Below are 18,522 nucleotides of genomic sequence, written 5' to 3'. Positions count from 1 at the left end.
AAAAAGGAAGGCATGAATTTAAATCCCTTCATTAGTTATAAAATATATACTCTTTCAACAAAGAAACAACATTCAGTAACTACTCCTAGGCATTGTACTCTGCCATTTCATGTTCTCAGAGAACAATCTTTTAACATAAATACAATTGGAAGTACCTTTCTAGCAGAAAGCCAGCTTTTTTATTTGCTATATTTGCACTATGCAAAATCGGAACATCAAAGAAGATATATTGTGCATATGAAATAAAGTGATAATTGTAATTTGGATGAGAAAGTGAGGGAGAGAAGAATTGAATGAAAATAGTCTAGTAAAGAATGAGTTGACCCCATCATCTGATGTGTACTACTTTTTTGTAACATCTCTTCATGACAATTTAATTAAGATACAAACCTTACAAGGTTGGTGCAGTGAATATTAGCATTAAGATCAGAACAATCTTACTGCTTCTGACTTCTTATGAAGCAATTCAAAGCTTGCAGTTTCTGTTCAATTTGTTATAATGACAGTGTTTAATCATGGGCTCTACTCTATAACACACTGCTGAATTGAGGTCACACATGTGACCATTCAAGCATGTAGCACATAATCTATAACTAAGATTTCTCTTCTGAATCCTTCTTAGCTGTATCATTAATTAACAGTACACTTATTTAAAAAATACTAAGTATTAAAATATCTTTTTATTTATTTAGCTTTGATTTGAAAAAAGCAGGGGAGTCTGCAATAAAGTATACAATGTGTGTTTGCAGTCTATTACACCATTACAACACTGCACTGGGAATATTGCTAAATCAACTTAGTTTTAAGATTTTTAATTAGAAACCTTCTGTTATACATCCTATGAACATACAAGAGAGGCTTCTTTCCTCCTAGGCTCAATATATGTCAGCTCATTAGCAGAACATATATTTGATGGCTTTAAGCTAAGCTCAAACTTGATATTTAACCTTACATGCTAATTACACAGAATGTCTCTTATAGATAGAGTGATACAGATTTATGCAAGTTAAATACAACTTTTACAGCAGCAATAACTGGGCTGACAAAGTGCTAAACACCATAACCCCAGTAAATAAGTGACATTGCATTTGGTCAAGATAAAAAAATACCCATTAAACTAATCACTTTTACTGTGCTTTGTGCTGTATCTGTCATGCTGACTATGAAAATTTCCCTGTTGCTAATGCTACATGATTTTTAATGCTATTAACATATATATTAATAACTCCAAAGTCTTCAAAAACTTATATAAATAGTCAATATTTGTTTATGAAAAATGCACAGACTTCAATGGAACTATATACTAACACAAAGTTATTTTCTGGAGCTTTGATGGATTGCCAGTCCTTTTATACCTTTGTCAGCTCTTGTTTTCTAGCTTAAACACACACGTAGCTCATAAGAAAAAGTCAGGTATTTTATATTCATATATAGAAATGTGTTTGCACGATGTAGTAATGAGAGCCTTATTGGAGGCCAAGGCTGTATATTCAGTGGGACAGAATTTATGCATCAATGCCAAATGAGTCTTTAGTTCAAATCCAGTATCAAAATCAAGTCTTCATGAATATATCTTTTCTATGTCACAACATGGCTGTGCTTTGTACTCTGTGTTCTCAGTCTGATCCTGAATATTGCTGAACATCCATATTCTTTTTCAAGTCAACTTCCAAGGCTGGCATATGTTTTTTTTCTTCAAGTACTGTTTCTTGAGAAAAGGCTTTAAGAGCTAAACTCATTTTTCTTTCTCAGATAAGCACTATGTATAACAAAATTTCCATATGGCTCAGGTCACAAACTTGTTAACCTTATGCATTCATAAAAAGAGTATCTTCTGCTCCGCATTTAACATTTCTGTTATCAATTGCCTTTATTACAGGATTTCTGCTAATCAAAACAGAGGCCAAGGCAGAAATAATGTGACTTTCAGTGTAATTGACATTTTACCTGAGGAAGCTGGTTTGGGAAGGTGACTTTGAAAAGGTCGTATACCTTTGGTAGTCATGGCCGGATCAGATGTTGAGTGACTAATTATGTTTTCCACAGCCTCCTGGCTCTTAGCTGTTGAAGGCACTTCTCGCTCAAGAGTTTTGGCTTTTACTGAAGGAGCTGAAAGAAGAACTTGCTCAGATGCTGCAAAGACTCCCATTTCCAAGGCTGATTCTTGCTTAGAAATATGTCGCCCCGTCGATCGGTTCCCCGAATCAGGGAGGGGGAAGGTTCCAATCCCACTGTCCAGCGTCCTCATCTGGCAGCAAGACTCTATGGCACAGGAAATTAGTGTGATGGGATGGAGCTAAAGGTATTTAAAGTCAGTGAAAGCATCTGGGGGGAAAAAGGGCATCATAAAGGGAAGGTTTCAAGGCCAGGGAAATGTTTTGCACTTTGTGACTGTGCTGTTACCTGTCACTGGAACGCTTTTGACACCTTGTCTAACTGAATACAAGGAAATACCCTGTTGAGGTGCAATGAAATTAAGTGCCAAAACATTGACACTGGCCTGCTTCAGAGTAACAGTGTGAATGGATAAGTGGGACTGGTCCTGGAAAGCGGTTACAGATGGAATTTTAAAATTGTTTAGTTTGAAGGCCCACAGAATGTCTGGAGAGTACCAGTGTGAGGCGTGGAGTAGTGTAATATATTTCTTCCAACATAAACCCACACTCCACAAAGGTTTGGCCTCTCCATATCTCTGTTTTGCTAATTGTTTCTCATACAAGAAGGTGTTAACCAAAATGTATCATGCATTCTTACATAAAACTAAGATCTGCAGAATATCTTCAAAATACCCATCTCTCAGAGCATCCTGAAAAACTGGGACAGCAACAGCCATGCCTGTGTTTACCTTGTTACGCTCTGGTTTTGCACATCCCAATTTGGGTAAGTGTACACAATGCCAGGGATACCTCTAGTACTTTTATTTTTCAGAAGCAGTATGGTTCCACACAGCCCTCCAGCTTATTCATCTTACTGGAAAGGTGCTGTACTAACCATGAAACAGGGAAAGGTGCAAGTGTAGGTGTGTGCACATGGCTATCTGAGCAAACAGGATGGACTGGTAACCCCCCTGCCCTCTCATTCTCTATCAGTTTCCAGAGACTTCCCTTTTGTTTCTATAAGGGGCAAACAATGTTGAAAAGAGTGTGATGGCAAGGTCCTTCTGAGAGCTATAAACACCAAGGAGGGAACTTCAGCACTAATGGTTGGAAAATGAGCATAATTTAGGTTAAATGTCTGGAAACATCCCTTGACAGCAAGCTCTTAAGTCTGTGGCAGACACTCCCAAAGGAAGCAGAGGAATTTCCTTTGCTTTGAACAATTTAAGGCTACACTAGACTAAAGATATACTGCAGTGAACAATTGTACTCCAGCAGGAGATGCAGAATATGGCCCAATATATCTTCTCCATCTCTATTTTAGGTGTTTCTGAGTATTGATTCTTTTTTTATGATATGTCCATTTGTTATTTAAGTCTGTTGTAGTTAGCAGTCCTCTGTCAAGTCATTTTCATTATTTTTTCCTCTGCTGAGTTTCTAATACTCTCAGAAATTTGGAAATATTTCTCCCCTATGGGTTTTGCCTATTTGTTTTTGAACAGAGAACATTACCATGGTCATTCTCATTAAATATCTTCATCTCAATGGGCCTTTCTTGATAACAAGTCAGAAACAACTTATAGATAAATTAAATATGTATTTCTATTTCATGGTTCTTGTGAAAGGAGAAGCAGCCTTATATTTATGTGTCCTCATTACCTTATCACTCAGGGTCGAAGAAGGACTGAAAGTCCTACTGAGCACCTGAACCATACAGGGCCTGGCTGAGCTGCAGCAGCAAAAACTCTATAATTGTCTTTTAAAAGGGCAACATATGACTCTGGTTTCCCTCAGAAAATTGCTGCATACCAATAATTTCTCTCTGTAGGTAAAAGGAGGTAAGATGTGGAAGCCATGCCTAGCTAGCACCTACATTTTCTGTCACATTTTTGAGCTAATATGTCATAATGATTTTAGAAGTTGCTGAAGGTTTCCCAGGAAACATGAAGAAAAAAAAGAGAATTATATTTGGTTCTGCAGCGTCAAAAGGAGGTATCCCATCTACTGAACCCTCTTACCTCAGCTATACTTCCTCTGAATTTTTTTTTGTTGTTTTTGAATAGCAAAATACCTAGCTAGAAGTGGGAATGCAGAAAAGCAATTTAAAATGCCAGGCATTGCCCTTGCCATTTTCTGTACATAATCAAGCTGAAACAGCATGTTAGCTCGTGGACAGGCAATTCTTCAACTAAAGGCTGTTGGTGAGAGAGTTAGCAAATAAAGAGAAATATGGAATAAGAAAGGACTTCTGTTATTTGCCTCTTAACCAAAAGACATCTGTGCAACACTGGTTGTGTTGGAGAGGCAGAGCTCTTCAGCAGAGACACTGAGCAAATTGAAAACACCACATAAAAGAACACGAAAGTCTGGGGAGTCCCCCCTCTCCTGTCTCTATGGTCAAAGTGAGACCTGATTTTGTAACCATTTCCACGGGGACTTTGAAGGACCTTGTAGTGTTGTTTCCTTTCTGACCATTCCCTAAGACAATAAAAAGTCATTCCCTCCTAATTATTACAGGGAAATTAAGTAGGATCAAAATGTGTATCAAAAAGCAAAGCTACAGCCTTTGCTAAGGGAGAGCTGGAAGATGGAAGCTTTTATCTTCTGAGGACATGTATCTTAAAATGACATATGGATTGCTCTTGCCCACTGTTACCTTGTGTACATCTACGAATGGACCATGAAAGCAGTGGCATAGAATCAAAAGAAATGAACACTGAGGGCCAGACTTCCAAGAAAATACAATCTCCTGCTGTTTCTAAAATAATTGGGAGAGGGGGGGAGGAGCACACCAGAAGTATCGCATTTAATTAGCAGGAAAAATAGTTTTAAGCGATTCTAGTCTTCCTTCATAGAGACTTTATCCATGATAAAGGAAATACACCAGGTGGAAAACAGATTTTTAAAAGAGGTCACTAATTTTTAGTTCTGAAAAACCACAAAAGGGTCTGGTTTTCAAAGCGCTCAATGCTTGGCAGCTCCCGTTGTGACTCTTAAAGACAGATTTTTTTGAAAATTCTGTGACTCAGCTATGTTGAAGAATCCTCAAAAACCTAGTCCTAAATCCAGACTACACCACAAAATTCTTTGTGGATTGTAATTTTTCATTACTGAAAGTAACTAATCAACCCCTACAACTAATACAAATAAAAAAGTATCTTTCAGACAATTTGTATTACTGAAAGAATGAATACACATTATCTTGTGTTGCTTTTAAATGTTTATGAAGCAACTGCAAAATAAAAAAATACGTTGTACATCCCAGTGACAGCTTTCAAACAGCTTCATGGCCCATCTGATTTCATCAGCTGCACTGACACTTCAAATTACTGTTATCAGTCAGAGCTGCGCAAGACTACATAATGAAAATATGTAAAAGTTAAATCTCTGGTGCTGTGACAGTACCACTCAGTAGATGAAAAATGACTCAGTGAAACATTAAAGTCTGAAAAGAGTAATATATGAGCTTAATTACTTTTGCTTGAGAATTCTTCCTGATATACCAGCCAAATTCCTTGCCTGTTTCTGATTTTTTTTTCCCCTCCTCTTTCCTTGCCAGGGAAGAAAGAAGCTCACAGAATGGTATTGGCTTTATAGTGGACACAGATAGACTCACTCACCATCAGCCATTTCTCTGAATAATCAGACTAGAATCAAAAGCCTGAAATACTGAAATAGCTCCTTCCCTCCGTCTCATCATGGGGATTCTAGTCTGGACCAAAAACAAAGTCCCTGGAAGTCCTACTGTAGAGGAACAATTCCAAACTGAAAATAGAAACAAGGAAGAATTTACAGATATTTCCTGGAGATCAAGAAACTCCTGACTGCATAGGGATCTTTTGATGACAGAGCGTTGTAAGAGCTCAGTGGAAAACTTGAGGAAGACCTTTAATTTTGAGAAGCCTCTAAACCACTGGAAAAAGGGAGTTAACACTGCATAAAAAGTTTTCTGAAAGTTTTCCAAACTACTTCTCAATAATTTTCAAATTTAGTATTTTCATGTGCAAGACAATCCTGCAGTTCATGTCCTGCATCAGCTGGACACCACGGTAATTTGTACAGCTGGACAATCCTTTGCAATATTGCACCATCGCTGGTGCTTTACCAACATTTTCTGTATCAGTAAATCACCAAGGTCTCTTCAACATGGAGTCAGCACGCAAATTAGAGACGGAATAAAAAGGATCTGTGAAAACTCTGCACCACTCTGAGGGTCTGGACAAGAGGAGAGTAGGAAAGGGACATACACTCAGGCTGGCAGATATCAGGAATTCTAAAAATCAGATCATCACTGGGGAAAATAACTCTAGCAGCTCCTTCTGTAGTTTTTTTTTTTACATTTTCCTCTGAAATGCAAAAATTAAAGAGTTAGAAGTAAACATACCCCACTGATAAGAACTGACAGCTTGGAATTCATTGAAGTATTTTAGGGCATTCTCCTGAGCATAGATAATTTAAAGATGCATCTTAAATACAAGCAAATCATTAAACCTAATTATTCTTCAACTTTTTATTTCTTCTGAAAGACTTGAATTAGGCATAATAAGAGGAGACATTCCTGGATGGTGGCACACAGGGAAGGACTTACAGGTCAGAGAGGAAATAATTATAGGTCCTACCATGTTGTAACTGCAGTTTTGCCTCTCTACCCACTTGTGCCACAAGTGACAGAAGGCAGCTGCGTCTTAGTGCTGCTTGAGGGTATTGAGACTTCCAGAAGCAGCTCAACAACCTCAGCCATTCTCCACCATGATGTTACTGAAACACACTGATGGACACCAGATGCAATTACTGCAAACAGACCCTATTTCTACTTCAAATGACATATAAACAGTTTCTGTTTGGGGGTGGCAAAGTTACAGAAGTGTTTGTGTTACTTAACTTTGATGGCCAATCTATCTTAACATTCTTAAAAAGAGGACAAATTTATTTTACGTCAAAAAGATCCCAGGTAGTTCTGCTTACATCAGCCTTTGTAGGTACAATACTAGTAGCACAAGGATATGTTTTCTTTCTAAGAAGCGTCCCACCTCATGAAAAATGTGGAATCCTCCCCTGTGCTCACCACTACAGCTGGTTTGAGATATTCCTCACATAAATTTTCAAGTTTTGGCCTACAAAAATGTACATGATTGACAGAAATTTCAGCTGAAATCTTTAAGTAACCACCAGAATTCTCCACAGAAAGCAGGCATTTTCAGGAAAAAAAATATCAGTCAAAAATAGCTCTGTATCAAGAACAGTTTCGCTGGGAAATTTCCAGCAAGCTGTTTTCAGAAGTACAGACTCAAGCCTTGACGTGTTTCGAGTGGTACATAACACTGTATGGGCCAGCTTCAAGAAGTATCCAGGACATTAAAAAGGGAAGGATGTAGTTCCCATCAGTAACAGAACACACAAATTCTAACACATTATGTTTCCTCACATTAGAAAGTTCAAGACTTCCCACTAAGCTGGCACGGTGAACCACATAACACATACTGTCTTTCTTCTGAAACACAAAGGGAGTATAGTTTTTCCCAGCATTTTGAAACATGCCAAATAAAAATTAATAGATTTTCTTTTTTTCTTTTCAGAAGAATATTTCAAATGTAGATAGGTCCCTACAAAATTCTTTCAAAAGTTAATAAACATCTTTGAGCTACATGTGGCGTTGGCACAAAGAACTTAAACTACAGATGGCAAAGCAGATCTCTTTATTTGCACATCCTTCTCTTCATCTGCAATGCTAAAGCAACCACAAAAAAAAGAAAATGTATTTCTGCCAAATCAATGTCAATTTAAAGTAGATTATTCCTTCTGGATTTACACTATAATTTGATCCAATTGGTCAAATATGAGTGCATTATTGTTTTCTATCTAGATCTGAGGTACAATCAGTGTGCAAAATTAAAGAACCCAAAGGCTCTCCAAGGTAAAACTAGAAAAGACCCGAGTTTCCACAGCCCTACACTCCCATGGGTACTGCACTGGTGGCATGGGATTATTCCCATTACATACTGAGGAGGGATAAACGGGAGGACTGTGCTGACTATTTTCAAATGATGGAACTTCATTCACGGCTACTTGAATCTGGGATTATAATTTATGCCTATTTACAATAACAATAAAGTAAATAAATAAAACTTATTTTACCAATTTATTCAGTGCTCTTTCTATTTTCTTCCTAGTCACGCTTTATTTTGCAAAACCCGACAATCTTCAATATGTCATTCATCCATGATTTGTCAGTTGTCTTCACAGTTTTCCGTGACCACAATCCCATCTGAAGTGTATTTTCTGAGTTGAAACAGATAATTGCTGCCTCATTTTAATTCCAGTCCCATCTTAAAATACATTTCTACTAGTAAGTCAAAAGATTAGTCTTAATTATTAGAGAATACTAGCAATCTTGTACTCCAATTTAGCAGTTATCTATGGACTTTTTTTTTTTTCAACAAATGCTTCCTATGCTCCTCCAGGCATTTAGATCTGATTCCTGCATGCTTGTAATGGTGGCAAGCTATGTGGAATAGGGTTTTTACAGAGGACAAAAAGAGCTGGAAAAAGAACTTGGATGATTTTTTGGATTTGTTACTCGACACCTCTCAGTGTCTGTTGAATACGAAGGTCTACATGCAGTTTTCCAGTTGGGGAAGTCCCACAGCTAATGGCACCTGGAATTATCTCTCTTGTATTATGCTGTTACATTTACTTTCTAAAAATCTACTCACTGTTCTCAGGAGACAGGATATTAGGAATAGATATAATTTTAGTCCTAGAAAAGATATATTGAGATTCATTTGAAGAGCAACTTGAAGCTCTGTGTAAAAGGTAATTAAATGAGGACCAGGTGCAGCCTGGCTGTCAATGAGGCCAGCCTAGAATTTCTTTGGGGAGCTATTCCTCTCTTGTAGCTGTATATCCCCCTTTGGCTTTACATTGCCAATCAGCCTTACAACTTCGTAGCTATCTTTGAGAAAGCTATAGATGAGTAACAGCTGAGAGGAAGGAGAAGTCCTCACATCTCAAGCAAGGTGTGAATCCACGGTAAGCAACAGGTCTGCTGCAATACAGGAATGTGGCTTTCCCAGACTTTTTCACCAAGCAAAGCCTTCTGTTTCCCTCAGAGCCCTGAAATGTGAAGGTTGGGAGCCAGCAATCAGTCTCAGGAACATTTTCCTGGGGATGGCTCAGTCAAGGCATGGATGGATGCTCCCCTTCCTCTAACAGGAAAGACTAACAGCCCTCAGAAATCCTGTCTGTATGTAGCAAAGCCTAAGAAAGGATGGTTTGTTATTTACTCAGTTGCTAAGGGCTGCCTCAGCCATGCCTTTTCCATGTAACCACAGGCCTTTATTTCTCTCTATGCCCCAGTTCTTCACATTAAAACACAGAGCTAATCCCACTTCTCCAGCATTGGAGTGCTGCCATGAGGATAAAGAACGTAAATGTTCGGCAGCCAGTGCATAACCAACCTGCAATCCCTGCCATGAATAATACTTGTGTAGAGATACCTCCACTCAGCTTTTCTGAAGGTTGTTCAGCAACTAACAGCAAGCTGCAAAATACTTACAAGAAGCATTAAGATTGGTGTTTTGCTGATATTATTAGAGGCAGCTGGTTTATTTTAAGAAAAACTGCATTAAAACACAGTTAGAGAAGTGAAGAGGTCAGACTTAGCATCTCAGAGACATGGGCTCCACGTGGTGCCCAAGGGAGAATTTGGCTGCTCTATGGAGGGTTTCTGTTCACTGATGGCTGTGCTGGAGGCATTTAAGGATAACGGGATGGAAGCACTGATTTACTTACTGTTAAGCAACTCTTATAAATTGGAGTTTGGTTTCACTCACATTCAGATACTTTCTTTGATTTTCTATTCCCAACAGATAGGAGTAGGGATAGTGCTTTAAGCATAAATGCTGTCTCTGGTAAACATGGACCAATTTCTAAGTGCATAGGAAGCTCTGGGTTTTGCAAATGCACTAGAAAACTTACTATATTTATTTTGTAACGTCACTGCTTTTTGTTTGTTAGTACAAAAAATACTGAAATTAAAGCCACATGAATATTAAATTAAGCTTTAAATAATTTATTTTTAGTTTTGCCCTGCAGATGGCTTTACTTAAGGGTACTGCTAATGAACACTTAAAAATATACATGCACACCTGAAACAAACTGATTTTATTTCTTAATTGATGAAAACTTATTAGCAGAGGGAGTGCAGAGAGCTTTAAGTAGCTTTTAGGTGCATTATAGTCCTTCCATTCTGGTACCCAAGTTCAGCTCCTCCAAACCAGTGGAACCAATGTGGAACTAACTGCAGGCAAGCAGGAGCTGGTATGAAACCATCATGATTTGAAGCCAGAAGAATGAACTAAGACTTTTTTTCAGGATATCTATTTTTTGCAAAAAAGGTATGCCATGTTACATGGTGTTACAAAAACACCATTAGAATGACCACTTTGAAACAACATACTGCACCTCTTTGCCTATTAAAGATAGAAAGTAGAGAAATTACTCACTGTAAATATATTGGTTGATTTCCTTTCCCTTTCCTAGCAGTGAATTTTCCAAACACTGAGAAATTGAGTTCACCTAGTATTAAAAAAGTATGCACTAATTGCATAGGTATTACTTCTCTCTTAGAGTGATTTTTTTTGAAGAGTCTGTTTTTCTATGATCTCCAATGATGACTAATTGCATAATCCTATGTCAACAATTCAGGTGTCAGACTGAAGACATGCATCAAAGCTCAAACTCAATTAAAAACAGCAACAAAATTAGGAACAGGCATCCTATCCTCAGAACGAGAATCTGGAAATGCATATGCCAATACAGCTCAAGCTTAATTTATAATTCAGGTAAAAATGTATTTTTCATAAAGTTCTACTAGATTTCATTGTAGGAAAGGAGCACAAAATCCCTGTGAGCACGGATGAAACACGTGTTTAAAATAGCCCAACACATCCTCACTCAAAATGCTTTTCAGTTTGCTCAGTTGCACTTCAGGTATATGAATTAATGGGAAATGCATGACTGAAGCTTCATGCACACATCCACAGATGGCCCTTGCCAGGAGCAAAAAACATGTAAAGTAGAAAAATTTCAAATAGAAGGACTCACACTGCTATAGAGAATACCAGCGTGTACTATCCTGTGAGAGGCAGGATAATCAGGCACAGTGCTGATTTGGGGGATAAAAATTAATATAGATTGGGCTAGACTGTAAAGAACTGTAAATCAACACAGCAGCGTTAACTTCAAATAACTTGGCCATCCTGTTTAATTGACATTTTAAGCCTGAATGAGACCAGCAGATTCTCAGTATCTTGAATAATAATTAGACTGTATCCTACATATAATGCATAAAGAGACACACTTCTCCTAGTGATAAAATTTGGTATTTCTGGGTGAATAAATGTAAGGTAAAAGAAGGAACTTAACAGCAAATCACTGTGGCTAATAAGGAAGTGTTGATCAAAAATATTAATTCTCTCCACAGAGGGAAGACAAGCTAGACAGTAAGACTGCAGCAGAGCTGTAGAAGAATTGGCAATTAGACAAATGCTATGTGTACTATCTTTAAAGTACAAAGAAATGATTTGTCTTTGCCAGACTGTGAAGAAGGTAAGATGACATAAATTAGAAGACATTAATGGATGTTAGTTTCTTATTATTCACATTGGCAAGGTTCTCCATCATCTTCACAGAATACAAGTATCAACTAGAAAAATGCACAGAAAGTTTCACTCTGTTATCATAGGCTCCTCCAGACCATTATTTTAAAATCAATCCCTGCAGCAATGCCCAAATGCCAAACAAGAACACAGCACAGCTGACACTATTCATTCCATTTCTAGTGGTTCAAACCCACACAATGCCATTCCTCTCTCAGCTCACTCCATCCTGCAGAGTAGCTTGTTTACCTTCTCACTCATATAAAAACCATGCAAAACCCCCAGTCATTTATTTTAATGAAATTCCACTGAGAATATGCAGAGCAGCTCAGTAGAAGGAAAGGACATTTAGTCAGCTTTATGCACCAGTGTATTTCTGATGAGCAAGGCCTAGCATGGTAATTAAGGCTGTTGCACACTGCCCTGCAAGGCCACTCAACAGCAGGACCACACCAAATCTTCAGCAAGACAAATATTGCAGCATAACAACAGAGGACTGCTAAACGTTGTGTAAAGTCTCCCAAAGAAATGGCCAGAGACAGATGTAGAACAATATCCTTGAAGATTTAAAAAACTTGACTGATGAGGTCCCTGAGCAGGACTTCCAACTGTGGGGGATGTTTCTACATGCAGGACAGTCAGTTCTTGCAATGCCCACTAGTTATTAACCCAGACTTCCCACCAGTGATGACTCATTTTAGCTGCTCTGGTTCAGAAAACTAAGCAAACAACAGCCACAGGTCATTTCAATGGTGTTGAAGGATCAGAAAATGAAGATGTTGGAATACAAAAGGGGAAGAATAGTGCTTGATAATTGCATGGAAATGTAAATGCTTTGGGGAAATTACAAGGAGGCAGTAAATGGCATAAATTTAGAGGGACTGACTGAGATATTTTGGTAAGTAAAAGTACAAATGAAACTGCTTTTTACCCAGTTGAGCTCAGTTCACTCAGCTGTACACTTTCACATATGCCTCCTGTCTGTATAGTAAGACCATGGTAGGTAAGATTGTGATGGTCTCTCACATCTTCCAGGACACTTTTGGCTCTAGATTTTGAGGCTTTTTTGGTTTGTTTCAATTTTTTTTTTAATGAAAAGGTTTGGATCCCAGCATTGCTCAGGGCAAGCAGTTTATTTTACTATTTATTAATTCATCATTGTTCTAGCAGTTGGGAACTCAGCCCTTTGGATTAACTGCCAAGCTGGAAGCTGGTTAGATACGGCAAGTGAGCAGGTTTTTAAGATGCCTGCTACACAACCCCCATTTCAAGGCTCTAGCACACTTGTTAAGCAATACAGCCAGGACCTACAGATCTAACACCTACCTTTCAGCTTCCACGTGCACACAGGGCTTGGGAAAACAGCTTTGTTACGATGTGCAAATAAATCCATGCATACTTGTACCATTGCTCATATAGGGGGTGCATGAAAAATCTAATACCCTATCACAACTTGTATCAAATGGAACATTTTGCAGATGTGTAACAGGAACAGACCCAGGCTGGAAATGGATTCAGTGATAACTGGTTTTGCTTGATGACTTTTATAGACAGCAACCTCACGTATAGAGACTTCTAGGCATTCCACAGCTTTGCTGTAGTGTTGTGATGGGGAAGATAAAGCAAACAATTTTCCTTTATCTGAAAATGTGTAAATGAATGATTCAACTGCCATATCAGTGATAAGATGATTGCTAAATGGTTCTTCTCAACTTCTATCAATGGCCTGATGAAAGGAATTAATGCTGACAGTGATAAATTGTTTTTTCAGGCAAGACAATGACAAGAGAGAACTTCTTTCGAGGTCAGAAGACTCTATCAGTTGAATATTGTTCTTCACTACATGCATTGGAGGCATACAATGATTTGCTGGGCATCTAAGCAACTTGTGGCTTATCCCTTTGCCTCTCCACAGGGATGTGAATTGCCTCTCCTTACTGAATGCACAGGCTATAATACAGATCAGTTTGCTCACCATCTTTCCTCTCTCATTTATCCAGTTACATTTATCTCAGTAATCCACCACAGACCTCACATAATCTGTCTCTAGGTTTGGAGGGTTCCTTAATGTAAATGTGTTTGCTCAAATATATCAGACTTAATGGACATGCTTTAGGATGATGCATGTCAAATTTAATGTATTTACCATATTAATCAAGCTTATTTCCTTCACATCTATTTCAATTCCCCAAAAATGAGAAAATATGAATTTAATAGCTGTTTACTTAGTACCCCAGTAAACACACCCAAAGCTTCAGTAGTTTGCATAATGGTGGACAAAACCGGGTGTTTGGTTTGGCAGAGGAGGTGTCCAGTACTTTTTTTCCTCTCATTGGAAACTTGGTACAAGCTTATTAAATAAGCAGAGGGACTGCTATTGTTTTCATAAAGCTTTGGAATAAGACATTGGATAATTTATATAAGTAAGCACTATGAGTATGTACATTAAATGGCACATTCAGAAATGAAATTTGAAACATACTTTCTCAGTTCCAGTGTTCATCAGATCTAGATTTCAGGAAGGAACCAAGAGAAACAAAAAAAGCAGATTGCACTGAAGCAAGGATCTGTTGGTTAGAAATGGTTATTGGTATGGATACAGAAAGGCAGGCTCTGAATGGTAGTCTGGATTTGTGGGGAGTCAGACAATGAGCAATACTGGGGTACCACACAGGCAGTAGAGTGATCACCAGTTTCAAATAATGGAGGTGAACAAACAGGAAGAGAAAGCTGAGACAAGAAAATGGATATATTTGTGGGAAAAACATACATTAGAACCAGGAAGAAAAGAGGAGCCAGAAACAAGTTTATCTGGAACACTAGAAAGAATGCAGGTCCTTCTCATAGAAAAGTCTGCTCATTAAATGTGTTTTCTTATTATCATATAAATAATTTCATAGTATGGCTTAGTATGGCTGCTGAATAAAACAAAATCAGAATACAACAGCCAAGGTTATCCTCTTTAGTATTTGATATGTCAATACAAACAATTGTAATGCTGTAATGTAATTCATTTTAAGTCAAACCCACTTCTATCTGCAATGTTACATGTTCTACCTTTGCTATCAGTAGATCTGTAAAATTGTTATCAAGGAGCTAGCAACTTAGCTGTAAAACTTGCTGTGAGGGACTTTCCTGGTTTCTACTGAAAATGGAGTTTGATCACTTTGCAGCATACAAACCTTAAAGAAGGGGATTTTAAAACAAAATGCAACATATAAAATACCCACTACACTTCCTCTCTAGAACATGAAGCATCTAAGTGATTCAACCAAATGCTCTAAAGAAGACAAATCTCCAAAAAGTTTCTTCAAAAGAAAAGTTTCTTCCTTTTTCTGACCAGATTGCCTTTAAATTATGCTGCAAAATCCTTCTGAAAGGTTGTTCTTGGAAAGCAGCAAAAATGATGACAAAGCCTGCTATAAGGCAGATGATTATCACAAACTTTAATGGAATTGAGCACTGGGCTACTGCAGAGCTACAAAAGAATCCCTTGACCTCGGTGTGTGTTTTTGTTCTGGCACAAAGCTGCAAAGTCTACAGTGCAGTTTTAATGTTGCTTTGATTGTGTGGAAGCCCAACCCTCTACCCAGCTAGAGACTTTTCAAAACCCTTTTAAGTCTCTGAAGGCATTTGCTCTGTATTATCTACAAGGTTCCCATTTAACACTGGATGAGTCCATTTTGAACAACTGAGCTGGACCTCCAATGAAAATTTGACAAAAATTAGTTCCAAGTCTTTCTTCAAAGTTTCAAAAATCCTGGCTACATTTGTCTTCATAATCTTTGTCCAGCTCTGAATTTCACTTGAAATTCTGCAAACAAACAACAGGGGCCAATGCACAGTTAGGTAATTCCTTTCCAGGAATTGTGAATCTTTCTACTGTGGATTCTAACCCCAGCCTGCCTCAGGGGTTTAATTCCCCACAAACCTTTGGTAGGAAGTACCTTGTGTTTCCAGTGGAGCAGGCAGTACCAATGACACCCAGATGTATTTTGGATTGCTACTACCAATTGTCCTATTATCAAATATTTGCTCTCTAGACAACCCACAAGCAAACTGCAGGTCTATTCAGATTCAGTTAAAATCTATTTTATTTTTAGCAGTGATGTTATTTTGATGACAAAAATCTACCTGCAGTGATGTCCCTGTTGTCAAAACTCAACAGGATTTTACTAAACAATGAATCTGGCCTTTAAGCTCCATCAGTGACATGTTAAATAAAACATTTGAAATCATAAGCTTTCCAGTTCAATAAAACCATTTATTTAGATGAACAGCCCATACTTTCATGTACTCCCTGAATTTCAGTGCTTTAGACCAGAAGTGTTTGTTTGATTCACTTATGTTGCTAAGGATGAAATGACTGCTGGAAATCCACTATGGAGAATAAACATATTCACACATAGAAATATCTGTGACAAAAAAAGAAACCCTCTTTCTTTGTATTGAAACCTGAGAATAAATTGAATAGACTTGAAACTTTCTCAGACACTTCTCATCAGCCTATTTATGCTGAGGCTGTGTTTTGTGTGAAGCTTGAGTATATCATTAGCAAAAAGCTTATTCCATGCTGACTTGCTCCACTAGCAAATTTGCCACCCATTTTGGGTAACAACGAGAAAAGGAAACTGGACTCAGAAAATTTATCATCATGCAACTTTCAAGCTGGGGTTTGATAAATCACTGAGAAAATGGCGCATTCAGTCTTTCCCTTCAGCCTCAGCAGAGGTTCATACCAACACTGAAGAATGATATGATTAATTATGACTAAATTTCCCTTTCATTACAGATATATTCCCAAAAAGAAAACAGCCTGGTAATTTGTGTATACCCAAAAATACTGTTGCTGCATACCCTAATATTCCCATGAGAAGCTGTCTGCAAGAAAGAGTTCTTCAGTAATTAGCAATTGTTTGCTTGTGCCATGGATTTTTGACTTCTCCCTTGAAGCTGTTTATCAATGAAAATTCTTAATGCATTATAATTAATACAATCACACTTTTGCAGAAGCAGCTGCTAATTTGAAACAGTACTTGAAATATGAAACATTGAACTTTTTAACAAATGCTTTGTTCCTTTCAAGATGTCCAATTATTACATTCTGCATGTAAAGGTGTCATCTGTAACTGCCTTGTAAGTTTTTGGGCCATTGTGACAATGGGGAAATTCAAGACAAATAATGACACTTCTACTCCCTCCCTTGAGGGGAACAGAATTCTTTTTCTTTGTAAAATGAAGGCACCTTTTTTATGTTTACATGGGAACAATACTGTCAGGAGCTCGCCACATCATCTGTGCATTCAATAAAGGAATTTTATTTATAGGAATACTTGAAGGCCCTGCTGTACCTCTCTGAGCTGGGGACTCTGTCATGACATGAAGGGGAAGTCAACCTTTTTATCATGTCTTTCCTCTTACTAGGTACTTTAGCATTTTCCACTTCATCCCTCTTTCAAAACACAACTACTTTATTGCGAAGGGCTTGAGGAAAGAGCTCTGAAGATGGCTGGACCTCAAAGGGATACTCATGGATCCTTAGGTCTGCTGTCTGTGGGGGTGGGAGCACTGGTAGCATCTGTGCTGCCAGGGCCACGTTTGGCTTCCTCACTGACACTACAGCAAAGGCATCCAGGGTATAACATATTTTTAAAAACTTTCAAAATGGTTTAGATATATTTTGAAGAGCCGTATACCACAATATAAATGACTGCTTCATCTGGAAATGATCATGTGTTCCTGGCATATAAGTATATGAGGAGGAAAATTGTATATAACTGGGCATTGTTGCTTTCTTTCAACTGAGCAAATCTGAAGAGCCAGCAAAATACTTAAATTGGTTTAGATCAGCAACTGACAATTAAAAACCTAGTAACTGGTATTTTACATGTTTTTTGATTAATGCACCTAGCAATATTTCACTATTAGAATGTGATGAACCAGAATTGTCTCCCATGACACCTACCTAGAAGACTGTCATTAGTATCTTGTTTATTAGTTAACTGGGCAGGACTGATGTCAGTTTAGTTATTTTAGTGACAACGACGGCAACATGTGTTTTTCCTGCTGTATAAAAACCATATTCCCTGCTTAATCATAGCCTTTCTACATCTTCTATACATTCATCTCTAAGTCTGTTTTGATCAAACCCAGTGGAATAATGCATTAAAATACAGCTAAAAACCCACAGTGAACTTTGTTTTCTTAAAACAAGGAGGAATGGCCTTAAGATGATGGAGAGTAGATTTAGGAATTAGTAAGAAATTCTTTAAGGGTGGTGATGCCATGGAACAAGTTAGTGAGAGAAACTGTGGCTGCACAGAGTTTCAGCAGGAAAAAAAATCAGTTTCTATGAAACTTTGTAACAGAAAAATGCCAGAACCTCTATCAAGGAATTTTAAAAGCATCTGACCACCTGCTCCATAACCACTATGTCCTGTCAGAGACTCAGATTTAGTGCCTGTGGTAGGAACAAAATATTAATACTCTCAGAAGCCACCAGCACAATATATTACAGGACCGAATGAGAAAAAAAAAATTCTGGTAACAGAAAATAAGTCCTTTATGCACAGAATGATTGGCATGCATTTCTGTTTGCAGGGCTAGTGCCTACCCACACAAAGAATGCCCTCAGAGTCCCACATTGTACAAAGATCTTGTTATTCAGCTGCTGTCATGGAGCCAGGTTATGGCTGAGTTCTTGGAGAAGGAAGAGTTTAGGATTCTTTCCTTCAGGTAACACAGCTAGAGTTTATTTGTCTGAATTT

General features: G+C 37.9%; 1 protein-coding gene across 10 annotated transcripts in view; it reads right to left on the bottom strand.

Moving 5' to 3' along the window:
- Positions 1–18,522, bottom strand: part of NCKAP5 (NCK associated protein 5) — a 379,062-nt gene that overhangs the window by 30,115 nt on the left and 330,425 nt on the right. For 7 of the 10 annotated variants that reach the window (XM_019290553.3, XM_019290551.3, XM_019290552.3 and 4 more), the window contains one exon: positions 1,948–2,262. The exons of 1 other annotated variant lie outside the window; for it this stretch is intronic. In XM_019290553.3, coding sequence (XP_019146098.2) covers positions 1,948–2,262 — 315 coding nt within the window. Of the gene's footprint in view, positions 1–1,947; positions 2,263–18,522 lie in introns of those variants that run through there. 2 more of the 10 variants (XM_010407128.4, XM_010407132.4) reach the window with 2 other exon arrangements.

The sequence above is a fragment of the Corvus cornix genome, chromosome 7, assembly GCF_000738735.6.
Source record: "Corvus cornix cornix isolate S_Up_H32 chromosome 7, ASM73873v5, whole genome shotgun sequence".
NCBI lineage: Eukaryota > Metazoa > Chordata > Aves > Passeriformes > Corvidae > Corvus > Corvus cornix.
The sequence above is the reverse complement of the archived record's forward strand: the minus strand, read 5'-3'. Positions and strand labels throughout refer to the sequence as shown.